Here is a 13,449-nt window from a genome sequence, read left to right as displayed (position 1 = left end):
TGATCATCGAACAATCCCTCTTTCGTAATACATGAGAAAAAAAAAACGAGGTTGCGGTTTGCATCTCATATTCCGATTGCCCCGAAAAATTTCCGTGCAGGAAATGCAAGTCGCATCCTTCTAAAAATGGGAACCGTCACCCCGGTGTGAACCCAATAAATGTTCAGGGTGAATCCCGCACCTTAGTGGCGTTTAAACGCCTCGAAATACCCGAGAAAATGCATTAATATATTCCTGATATCATTCTGCAGCGTCCCCAGTCAACATCATGCTCTGGAACTGTCTCCGCCTTCTGACTCGTCTCAGTTTCCCACATGTGGAGCAGCATCGGCTAAATATAGAGCTGTAGTGCAACACACACACACACACACACACACAAACGTGTCATATTTAGATATATGGTTGTGGCCCTATTGGTAGAGCAGGAGTGAGAAGGTTGGAGGTTTGATGCTGAAGAGTTCTGGTTAGCGACCTAGCATGGCGGCTCTGCAACCACAGGTGTGTGAATGTAACCCGATGTGAACCGCAAGGTATCACTGCATAAGTTGAGAGCATATTTGCAAATACACTGCGTTATTTTTGATAGTCTGTCCGTAGAAAGAGTTTAATGAATCCCAACTGTGCCCGACTCTTCCTTCCTTCTATTTGGCAAAGCGCAGCCCGACGCCTGTTCCAACAAGGCATGTATCCCCATATCGGTGACTCCGTTACAAATTTGAACCTGGTGATTAATAACTGTCGGGGAGCTCGGCCTCCCCTCCCTGCCGTGATTTAAAAAAGCTCGGCCTCGTTACTTTATTTTGACTGAGGATTCTCCGCTCGGTTTCGTCAAGGTTGACAAATCGTTCAAATCAAGTCCGTCGCCTCACCTTGGGTATTTTGCCGTGAGACTTGAACCGCGTAAAATGTTTGTGCGCTTCAAATGATTAACTTCTTATTTGATGAAACATGTTGCTGGTATCCGTGGGATAGAGATTATATAAATGATGTAACTCTTAATATAGCTTTTACAAGACAGTCCGGAGTTTACTCCAAGGAGGGTCTTGACAAGACGCGACTATTTCGCCCAAGGATTTTGTCTTAGTTCTTACGATAATGAGGAGGGCTGCCTACTGAGATCTTAAAGCACGGGAAGGAACAAAGGTTCGGCGTATAGTTTCAAGTATTACCTGCGTAATATTTCATGTGCTGGGGAGCAGTAATTTGAGGGAAGCTGAATATACCGGGACTTAAAGAGAAAGGGAGGCCGTGTAATGAAGGACTGGCTGGAAAAAGGATCTGGAATTTGCAGCTGTAATTTACAGTAATTAAGCCTTTTGCTTTCAGTCAATCAACACAATTTGTTTTGAATCAACGGAAATCTAAAACAAATGTATTGCGCTTTACATGATATTATTCTCCCTTAAATTTTCCATCTTATTCTTAAACTCGTATATTTTTTTTTTTAATTATTTTTTTTTAATATATATACTGCTCAAAAAAATAAAGGGAACACTTGAACAACACAATGTAACTCCAAGTCAATCACACTTCTGTGAAATCACAGTGTCCACTCAGGAAGCAACACAGATTCATTTGGACTTGTTTTAAGGACATTACATCAAAGTTGGATCAGCCTGGAGTTTGTTTTCACACTTTCATTTTGAGTGTGATTCCTAATCCAGACCTCCATGGGTTGATACAATTGATTTCCATGGATCATTTTTGTGTGATTTTGTTATCAGCGCATTCAACTGTGTAAAGAGCAAAGTATTTCATAAGAATATTTCATTCATTTGGATCTAGGATGTGGTTTTTAAGTGTTGCCTTTATTTTTTTGAGCAGTGTATATATATATATATATGTATTTGATATGAAGCTGATCACAAAAATAGGCCATTCAGGATGACTTTGACCAAAGCTTAAAGCTGAGGTTGTCCATTTCTTCTGTGGTGTGTTTGAATAGCAACATCTGTCAGGTTATTGAGCTCCTGCTGGGCATTAATTACAAGCGCTAATCAATCATCAAGCTTTGTGCGCCGCCGTCCCTGAGAATCGTCTGCCTAAATCTAGAGATAGTGTCAGTGAGCGAGACCGTTTGCTTTGGACCGTTTAAAGCCGGGTGTCTAAGGTGCGTGTCACGGTGGATTTTAATTAACCTTCTGCTATTTTAAGAGCACAATAAATCACCATTGTGCTATGCACATGGATCAAAAGAGTAATCCTGAGTTCCTTCATTAACGCAGAGGTGTGTTTTGGGAAAATATGCATATACGGTCTCATTTATCCTATTCATATTCTGTGTGTAAAAAATCATCTGTGAACACACACACACATATATATAAATTTGACTTAAATAAGGTGTGTTTGGATGCGTGGCTCTATTTTACCAAACTGCTTTTCACACAAAGCAGACCGCAAGGATTAGTAACACTAACACGCACTTCATATTTTACAATGCGGTGCACGAGCGATTATCAAAACTACAGTTGGGAGAACAAGTATTTGATTCACTGCTGATTTTTCAGCTTTTCCCACTTGTAAAGCATGTAGAGGTCTGCATTTTTTATCATAGGTACTCTTTCACCATGAGTGAGGGAATTTAAACAAAAATGTTGCTTTTTATTGCATGTCATGTATTTGATACATCAGAAAAACAGAACTTAATATTTGATACAGAAACTTGTGTCGGCAATAACAAATCAGACGTTTTCTGTCATTCTTGAGCAGGTTAGCAGGGATTTTGACCCGATCCTCCACACAGATCTTCTCCAGATCCCTCAGGTTTCTATTGGGTTCAGATTTGGAGACTGGCTAGGCCGCTCCAGAACCTTGAGGTACTTCTAATTTTCCTTTCCCTGGTTGGCAAAGATCTTGCAACAGTCGTACTTTCCCCTTTGCTGAAAAGCATCCAAAGACTGATATTTCCACCTCCGTGCTTCTTCTTCTTTCGGCTTTTCCCTTCAGGTGTCGCCACAGCGGATCAGCTTTCTCCATCTAACCCTATTCTCTGGATCCTCCTCTCTCACACCAACTACCTTCAAATCCTCTCAAGCTACGTCCATAAATCTTCTCTTTGGTCTTCCTCGAGACCTCCTGCCCGGCAGCTTCAATTCCAGCATCCGTCTACCAATATATTCTCTATCCCTCCTCTGTTCATGACCCAAGCATCTCAGACCTTCTCTCCAAAACATCTGACATGTGCTCATCCTCTGATGGACTCATTCCTGATCCTCTCCATCCTGGTCCTCCCAAAGAGAACCTCAACATCTTCATCTCTGCAACATCTAGTTGTGTCCTTTCATGATTGTAACAGTTTCTAGGCCATACAGCATCGCTGGTCCCACCACTGTCTTGTTTACCTTTCCACCTCCATGCTTCCCGGTTGGGACGTCGTTCTTGGAGTCGTACTCATCCTTCTTCTTCCTCCAAACTCGCCGAGTAGAGCTCGGACCGAAAAGCTCTATTTTTCGTGACATAACTCAAATGATATATATTTGCATTCATCCTGTACGACCATTTCTTTTCATATTGTTCGGTAACCGTCAAATCTAAGATGTTGAAACTCTATAGTCAGACTCAATTTCAGGCATCCCGGCATTGAGAGGGGCATCTTGTTTTTCTAATTTGCATCCAATTTGCACTTTGCTTTGGGGGTAACGAATGACAGACAAAGATTGAGCCCAGCGCTCTGTCGACTTTGGCTGTTGGCAAGGTTGGGTGAGCGCACCTCCATAATATCAACCAACTTTATGAAATATTTGCTTTGCTTTGTGCTACTCCTAAAAATCCCGGTGAAATCAGGATGCAGGCAAGGCTACATGTCAGTCACCGCTTTTACGATCCCTTATTTGGTCAGTTATGTTTGCTTTTTAGCTGTTAGTGTTTGGGAAATCGAGCCCGCCTCGGTTTGAGAAGAGGGAATGCATTTTAAAATCTTTGACGTTGGATCATAAACACATGCTAACGTTTGAGGCGTTGTACTGGCTGTCATAATTGCAGGATTATGTTTATATTTAAATACTTACATTTTGTAGCATTTAAACAGGGATGGGTACGATTACTTAATAATCTATACCTCAGGATTCTTAAACCATCAGCGTGCTTTTAATTTATTATTCTAATACCTGTATGAATGCATCATCAATGTGTTTATGGTAGGATTACGGCACCCACATTTTTCTTTTTAACTGTATTTGGTGCTGTAAAGTATAAATAGTTATTAATAAATAAGAACTTGTGCAACAGTAAAATAACAAAAAAAAAAAAAAAAACGATTCATAATTCAGCGATCGGCTTTAAAAGATAACAAAAAGGAAAACCTTGACATGCTGTAAAAAAAATAAAATGAATGAATGCGGTTACAACAAGACACAATTTTACTTTTTCGGGAATGAATCACCGCCACTGTGAAGAATACAATCTGTTCTAAAATTGTTTGTTTACCTGAGGTTGCCGTTCACAACGTGGAATTCAGTCAGACAGCAGGCAAACAAATGGAAAAAAAAAATAGCTACATTTTATCTATAGAAACCTTTTTCCTGACCAACACAATCTCCTGGCCGCCGTGCACATCCGATGCAAATCCCTCGGTGACGTTTCGCCTTTACCAGTTTGTATTGATTTCTTTGTTGTGTCATTTCCATGTCCCGGGTTCACGTCAAGTGTAAGGTTGGTTGATTTGCACGTGTTGTGACATTTTGCTTTTCGCTTTTCTTAAATACCGTTAAGATCGCCTTGAATCGCGCGTTTTGGATTCTCTTCTACCAAGTCATCCTTGTCTTGGCTTCTTTTCACACCAATATATCTTCACCGCTCAAGAAAAATAAAGGGAACCAAAGGCTTTATAAAGGGAACACTGAAATAACACATCCTAGATCCGAATGAATGAAATATTACCGTAATATCCGGACTATTGAGCGCACCTCAATGTTAGCGGCACCGGCTAGCCCAGGGGTCGGCAACCCGTAACACCCAAAGAGCCACTTGGACCCGGTTTCCTCGGAAAAGAAAACACCGGGAGCCGCAATTACTTTTTGACCGTCTAAAATTAAGGTACCACTGTATATATTGCTTTTTAATACCTTTACATTTTGTATACATAAGTGTGTAGTGTGTCACTTCTGAAATTCACAAAGTATTACAGAGAAAATTTCATTTTATTTATGCAATGAACTCATTTTGAGCTTTGGGCTTTCAGAGCGTTTAGCGGAGCCTTGACCTGAATTTTGAAAATAAATCGGGAAAAAATCACTGTGTCAGTAAACAATAGAAATAAATATTTGCAAAATATCTTCATAAATATTTATTTTACCTGGTTTATGGGACTTCTGCTCCCGAACTTCTGCGCACAGCGTCTGCAAATCGGGACTTTACCGGCTGGCGGGTATACCGGCCTCCGCGAGTGTGACGTTATTTTGAGCGGCGAAAAATAATGAATATAATTTTATTTAATATTTCAAGATCACAATAATCTTCCAACTTAGAACTAACAGTTGAAAAAAGGAATTAACACAAATGAAATATACTTCAATTAAATATTTATAATTTGATTTATTTTAAAGCACTAAAAGCACTAAAACCGTCTAAGTCGTCCTCTTCGGTGTCGGAGTTGAACGGACTCAGAATTTCCCGGTCATTTCATCGGTTCGATGTGACGAGGAGAAATGTTTTAGCGGCGTGAAGCTCGTTAGCCCCACCCCAAAAAAAGTCCATATATTAGCCGCAGCGTTGTTTACGTGAAAAAAGTCACGGCTTATCGTCCGGAAATTACGGTAAATACTTTGTCGTGACAACAAAATCACAGCCAAATGATCAATTGAAATAAACTGTCCCGTGGAGGTCACACTCAAAATGAAAGTGTAAAAACACACGACAGGATGATCCAATGCCGATGTAATATCCTTAAAACAAGTCAAAATGAATCCGTGTTGCTTCCTAAGTGGACGGTTTGATTGACTTTGAGTAACATTGTGTTGTTTTAAATCACGTTCCCTTTATTTCTTTTGAGCATTATATTTAGGTCCAGTCTCTCTTCATTATCCATGTTTGCCGTTAGGTCTGTGGCCTAATTTTAAAACCCACTTCTCTCTTGAGCTTCGGCACTCTACTCCACCTACACCGTAAGCTAGAATATCTGTGGGGTTCAGGAAAAACCGGGGCTGTTTGCTGTAAAGACACAAGCTTTTAGGGTTTCGGGGAGGATCGGAAAAGGTGGCGGTAACTAAGAAGCTGTTTTCTAAGATATCTGGTCTTCGATGATTAAATTACGACAATTCAAGTGTCCGAGCCGGTCAGCAGCTTCACGTGATTAGCTGATGCTATCTGTTTACACCAATGGCAGTCTCAGCAGGAACTTAACATAAATAAAGGTTCCCAGAGTGAAAGTGTATCGGAGAGGTCCCATAAGGACTTCCACAATCCAAGTGGGACCCTTCTTTTTTTTTTTTTTATTCTTAAGGCAAAATCAATTGATACATGATGTACAAGCAACATTGCTTGTGAATAACGCAGTAATTTTATTGGCAGAAGTTGACGTGTTTTGTTTAAAATATCATATCAGCATTCTTCACATATACAAACTGTAGCATAGAAAAAAACACATGTAAAAGAAACGTTATTATCTCTTACCTTTACTTGTAAACGAAGTCCAAGCGCCGCTCCTTCTGAAGAAAAGTATCGACAACTTGCTTGAAGAAGTCTTCCTTATCTTTTTTCGGGTTTAAAAGTCTCTCTGTTACGATGGAAATCGCTGCCAGTGAGGATGATCGTCCCTGATCGGTCCTGTTCCGACTGTATGTTTTGAGCGCTTCACCGATGCTGTCGTAGCCGGAACGGTGACCACCGGCCGGAGCAACTTTGTCGCCTCCGGAATAGTTTGAATGAGATCCTTCTGGGCCAAAAAGTTGAGAAGCTGCCCAGGAGATTTACATTCATCCCTCACCGTTTGTGAGCTATACAGTCCGATGGGATTGGCAAAAAAATAGTCGGATGGCTGCACTTGACTTTCTAACAGTTTACTGTAGCTTGCTATCGCTAATAGCCCCCTACCATGAGGCACCGTCACTGCGTGCCTCACTTGGTGTCTCTTTGCAGTCGTTTTATGATTACAAGAAACACGTTACAGTTGTTGACGAAAAACATTCGACACATAAGCTAAACTATGGAAATTTAGTTCATATATTAAAAGTGTTTTTTTAATAGTGACATCCACAGAGACAGCACAGTGGTCTCAGTGCATAGCATGCTAGCACAGTTAGCAGAATCATTGCACAATCCGTAGTGGACTCAGCTGGTTGCCGCGATACCGCAAGTCTCTTCTTCCTATTTGAACGGCAAATGTGAATTTTTTTAAAGCGATTTTGAAAAAAAAAAAAAAAAAATTGTGACGCTACGTGGAAAATAACTTTATAGTACAATCACTGAATAGATATAACCATTTAATTTAATTTTTTTTCATTTTGCATTTTTTTTCTTTCCATGCCTCTATTGACTGCACGTCACTGCCTCCAACAGTCTGAAAACATGCATTAGACTTTTTGCAGACACTAAATTGCCGTGAGTTAATATTGAGATATGGCAATATTTAGAGCTGTTTCATAATAACCCCTACCAGGCACAATGTGTTCTGCCGGCACCTTAGCAGCTTTTCCTCTCTTTGTCAATTGAAGAATTTTTATCAGATCTCTGCAAATGAGCTTATTGATCACGTGAGGGGAAGGTTGATTCGACGTTTCACATCAATCATGGAGAAAATAGAGCAAAAAAAAATCTGTTCGCTTTGAAAAAGAAAACATTGAAGTACGGCAAGATCAGAGTAAAGAGATCTGTTATTCGCCTGACCTTTCATATGATTGCACAGCTCCGTTCACAAAGGGCAAAAACAACAAGCTGTAAATTACACGTCACTCATTTCCATGCCAGTCGCATAATATAGACCCCGACTTGCGGAGTATCTGAAATACCTTCTACCCTTTCATTCATACATGCATTTTGAAATGTGCGCTCCTTTTTTTTTTCCATCCTTTTGCTAATTTACTTTGCAAATATCACAGTGTGTAGACCCCGGAGCTCATTTTGCACGTTTAAAGCATCCAGAAAATTATGAGAATTTAAAACGATTCCTCTTTCATGAGGCACTCTGGTAGAATTTGCCTAATTCCCTTAATATGAACAGTGGTATTCTGCTGCAGCAGCTAAAAGGATGTTTACTAGATTACAATATTCAAAATGGGTTGATTGCAAGAGATATCCTGCAGATAAATCACATTGTTTTGTTGAATTACCATGTGTATTAGATTTAACTTCTCCCCCTGATTGATTATTGATCTCTCAGGGCAAAATATAACCATTAAAATGTCTTAAAGCCATCATTTCCCCTTAGACTCCGAGGAATGTGATGCTTAATTGAAGGAATTTGAATTTACAGTAGGCCCAGGTATTCCCTCAGGGCAATTAATATTCAGAGCGCCACAAAAAGAGACTGACAGATTCTGTGAAAGTGAAACCAATCAGCTAGAAGACAAAAATGGCCATGTAAGTCGGTCTCCTAGTCGAGATTTGCTCTAAGAGGGAGGGAGATTAAACGCTTTTTTTTTTTCTTATCACATAAAATATGTGTACAATTATACTTTATCTGATTGTTTTGATTTTTTGATTTTTTTTTCATAAATTCTCTAAATTTTTATAAAGGAGGCAAAGGACAGCAGAGGACTTAAGGATGAGATTTACCTGGCCCCATTTTTTTTTTTTTTTTTTTTTTTTTCTTTTTGACAATTTAAATGTTACCCTCCTTATCAGAGGTGTACCTGCTTATATTCCGCCATTCTGGTAGGGACACCCGATATTTCCACTTATTGCTCAGCCTCCAGGGCATATTTGGCCACGGGACCCGCACACTGGGACTCGTTAAATTTGTATTTTGATGGGCTTGCCGTGCCCTCTTTAACCCCTCATGCTGGCAAATCAGTTACATTTTATGCAGAATTTTACACCGACTCCCTAATGCGCCTTACAAAGTTATATCAAAATGTACCAATAGACCATGAGAAGTCCCGAATAGATGATACGAAGCGCGATTTCGCTCGGATGAATCTTCGGGGCCTGTGGAAACACTGCATTTATACCAAGAAATAATCTCCACAAAGCCACATTGCATATCTGTGAAGGAACAAATAGACATTCTGAGTGAGTCCGCGCTGATGGAATGGCAATGTATCTCGTGTGGAATCCATTTTTCCAATTTGACTCTTCATCTTTTGTCACTCAATATGCACCGAAGCAAATACAATAAGTAAGAAATAGACAGCCTCCACTTGTTCTTATCTGTCTGAGGGCGTCTTTTCACCGATAGTTTCTCTCCTTTACATCGATGAGTGACTCGCGCTGATGTGTTGGAATGCAGTCCTTAATTACTCGGTGCCACCATTTTGCTACTTAAAGATTTTCGTTTTAGAGCGGCCGTATACAATTACAAGTTGAAAAGCAAAAAATGCAACACAAACATCAGACAACGTGAGTGATAAAGTGCTATCACTTTTGTGCCGAATTAGACATTAAATAAATGTATCTCAAAGCGCAAAGGGATTTTTCTTTTTGTTACAAACACATCAATTTTCTGTGATTATACAAAAGGACGCTTCTCTCGCTGCGCCGTCCACTTTTTGTATAAAACTTTTTTTATCTGGGTACATGCTACGTTATGGTGCTAACTGCTCCATTAACACAATGCATTGATTTTATTAATTTTTTTAGTTTAGATTTTTTTTTTTTTTAAACAATGCTATGCCGTTTAAGTCATCTGATTTTTATTTTTTTTATATATATTTTTACAATTTCTTTGTGTGTTTTCCTTTTTTGCTGACGGGATCAACATAGAGTTGACGTGTCGTTGTGCTAACTGTTCCATTAACACAATGCATTGATTTTATTGATTTTTTTATTTTAGATTTTTTTTTTTTTTTAACAATGCTATGCTGTTATAGTCATCTAATTCTTATTTTTTTTTATATACATTTTTACAATTTCTTTGTGTGTTTTCCTTTTTTGCTGACGGGATCAACATAGAGTTGACGTGTTGTTACAAAAACAATCAGTGCAAATCTTGTGCAAAGTGTCATTGGTGTGTTATCTATTGTAGAAGTATGTCTTACTCGCTTTAACGCACATAAACACCTTGACAACGATATATTGACCGCTCCACATCTTGTAGCCTATGGGATCTGTAAAACCTCTGGTCAGGTACACATTTATCGCTATAATACATTTTCTTTTAGACTTGCTCATTGAAGGTTGTAATACTTTGAACGTACCAATTGAAAAAAGTTGCTCTTTATTCTTCAAAGTCCTGCTGCTCCTCCTTATTCTATTTTTTTTTTCATATCATCATCATATCTTATTGAAGATGCATTGACAGAAAACAAGAAGAATTCAATTTTTAAATCTGTCTTAATCGTAAGTTGCTTTGGTAAGTTTTGGTTGAATCTTTTCATTTCCATACGTTATCACAAAGGTATGGCGCCATCTAGTTGCTCTGGATTTTTCCTTAATCTAGAATTCGTGCCTACAAAAACTTAGATGTTGCAGACGCTTGCTGGGTCTGCAGGATTCTGGAGGAAAGGAGAGGTGCATTTTTCTTTTGCGAATTTTAAATCTCTATCCTCTCTTGTGATAAGTGGACAGATCGTTGTTCACCGATATCTGGATTTTTGCACTGTAGGTTTTTCTTTTTGCAGATTTTTTGATGGCTTTTTCCACTGATGCTCCAGCCGATAATAGATTTTTTAAATTTTTTTCTTTTAAAGTTTACATGCTGTGTTGCGATTGCCCAAAAAAGAAATATATATGTATATCCATGCCACAAAATCTGGACTTCCCACTGTCACCAACATCAGCAAGCTTATCTACTTGATCGGTTTTGTCATTTTTCTTAGTCCTTACATAACTTCCATCTCACATTGCTATTTTCTGCAAGAGCTCACTCAGCTCTTTTTTTTTTTTTTCTCTCTCTACCTCAATCCGTGCTGCTCTTACGGAGTTTGGATGCGCCGTCACATTTTAGGGTTTATTTTGACAAATGAATATTTTATTTCAAAAGAAAATATCCGGACAGCTTCGTCAAGTAAAGTTCAGTCGACTTACCGTCCACTTATACCGCTAATTTTAATGATTGCACATTAAAATCTTTGATGTAAACATGTGACAAAATACAGAGAGAAAGATGATCTTGTACGTTTTTGTCCACATCAGTCCTTGGAAAAGTGAAAAATAACGGGGAAGAAAAAGATTTGAAAGTGATGTAATTGGGGGGTGGGAAAAAAAAAAAAAGTTAAATCAACTTTTATATTTTGTTGTGGCTTTCAATATTTAGGCTGACAGGGATGAATATTCCAGCGCCCATCATCAGCAACAAAAACTGGCTTCGGCTGCATTTTGTGACCGAGAGCAACCACCGCCACAAAGGTTTCAGGGCCCAGTATCAAGGTAAGAGATCATTTCAAAATGACATGTTTTGCAAAAAAAAAAAAAAAAAAAACTGATTCCAAAACAAATGTTGAAACCTTTTGGATATTGAACAGTTTGATTCATACTCGCTGTGTAAACGGCGTGAGTGTAAGTCGCTGCCTCACGTACAGGACTGTCTCAGGAAATTAGAATATTGTGATAAAGTTCTTTTGTCTTCTGTGATGCAATTAAAAAAAACAAAAATTATTTTTCATGATATTCTTATATTTTGAGATAGGATTTTTGAGTTTTCTTAAGATGTAAGCCATAATCAGCAATATTAAAATAACAGAAGGCCTGCAATATTTCAGTTGATTTGTAATGAATCCAAAACGCATGACGTTTTTGTTTTTGTAATTGCATTACAGAAAAGATAAAGAACTTTATCACAATATTCAAATTTTCGGAGAGAGTCCTGTAGAAGAGCTTGACGGTCCAGTATGAAAACTACAAAAAAAAAAAACTTGTAGTTGTGTGTTTCTTTTTATTTCTTGTTTTATTCGTCCTGTTTTTGTTTTTCGTTCTTTTTCCTGCACATATGGCGCAATCCGAGGTCGAATAAGGCCGTACGTCTTAGGGGATACACTAATTCTTCTGTGGTCACCTAATTAATACACCTGATAATTTTCTTTGTGATGGCTCGGTCAGAATCGGGACGATGAATCGTTAATTGCTTTTGGCTTTTCTGTTGATGCTTCAAACGATGACAGACTATTTCATCACCTGGGTCTTGTATGCAATCTGGTCCCTGCTGCATGTAATTAGTGTGAGGATATTTAACATTGTGGTCTTTGGGCCATTCTGTGATTCTACATGGTATTTTCACCACGTAATTTACAACCACTTAATCTACTTATATTAGTCAGTAGCTAAGGTATGTCAGTGGACTAATGGGCAAAATGAAACACTAATTTAGGTTTTATAGAACTGCTACAGCTGTGCATTTCTATTTTACAAAGCAGAAGCAATTACATTTATGCTCCTTGCAAGAGTAATTATCATCCAGAGAAAGAAGCACGTGTACTGTATCTTCTCAAATCAAATACTGCAACTTCTTTTATCTAATGAACTGTTTCTATTACTCTTGACCAGTGAAAAGCTCTGGAGAGCTTAAATCCAGAGGGGTAAAATTATTACCAGGAAAGGACAACACTAACAAACTGTCTTTGAGTAAGTCTTTTATTTTTCTCGAGTATTTTCATTGTTTGGATTTTTGTTTGTGTGGGACTTGTGTTCTTGGAATTTGTTTCTTTTGTGTGTCTTATCCATCATTTGAACCAAGCGGATGTTGCACAAGCGCTCTCTTTTCGTCTCTGTTTTCATTTCCCGGCAATTAAAGGGAGACCTTAACAATTTTTTTGCCGCAGAATGCTAAATCCGTCACGCCACCCGACGCCACTCTATTTCACTTAAAACAATACATGGGATCGACTTTCCTTCATGCATTGTGTGATCTACGCACGCACTAGTCAAGGTTGAATGACCGGTCGCTTGTCAGATGATTTGTGTGCGCTTCAGACTCAAGTGAATGCCTTTTAATTGCTTGCGGAGCTCAGTCATTAACATAAATCTGAAACACAATTCCCTTTAACTTCACAGTGCACTAAACACTTCAACGATAACAGGTTGTAATCTTTATTGCCTCATGTGTCATAGATTTTCGCATTGCACGGGGGAGATGAATAACGCAGATGGCTGCGATCTTTTCCGAGAGAAAACATTTTAAAAGGCCGCGAGGATACGCTTGGTATTCTTTATGGATCCGTCGCATAGAATTGAACAAATATCTCCGCTCTCGTTTCCGACTATTAGCTTCCGAGCTAATTCGCGTCTTGAAAAGTAAATTAAAAACACAAGGGTCGTCGTGCGAGTTTGCCGTTTTTCAAAATGAAATTTTGTCTCGGGACCCCGGTGATAATTGCTTCGCTACGTATTCGGCCAATTTAATTCCTGGGGCCGTCTTTGAGA

General features: G+C 38.8%; 1 protein-coding gene across 1 annotated transcript in view; it reads left to right on the top strand.

The window, feature by feature from the left end:
• The window catches only part of LOC147229209 (CUB and sushi domain-containing protein 3-like), a 229,753-nt gene that overhangs the window by 57,674 nt on the left and 158,630 nt on the right, over nucleotides 1-13,449 (top strand). Inside the window, exons 6-7 of the mRNA XM_086156075.1 lie at nucleotides 11,348-11,460; nucleotides 12,574-12,651. Coding sequence (XP_086012201.1) covers nucleotides 11,348-11,460; nucleotides 12,574-12,651 — 191 coding nt within the window. The remainder of the gene's footprint in view (nucleotides 1-11,347; nucleotides 11,461-12,573; nucleotides 12,652-13,449) is intronic.

This window comes from Fistularia commersonii, chromosome 11 (genome assembly GCF_037954325.1).
Source record: "Fistularia commersonii isolate RoL2024-O1a breed Wild chromosome 11, RoL_Fcom_v1.0, whole genome shotgun sequence".
NCBI classification, from domain to species: domain Eukaryota; kingdom Metazoa; phylum Chordata; class Actinopteri; order Syngnathiformes; family Fistulariidae; genus Fistularia; species Fistularia commersonii.
This window is presented reverse-complemented; position numbering and strand designations above follow the sequence as displayed.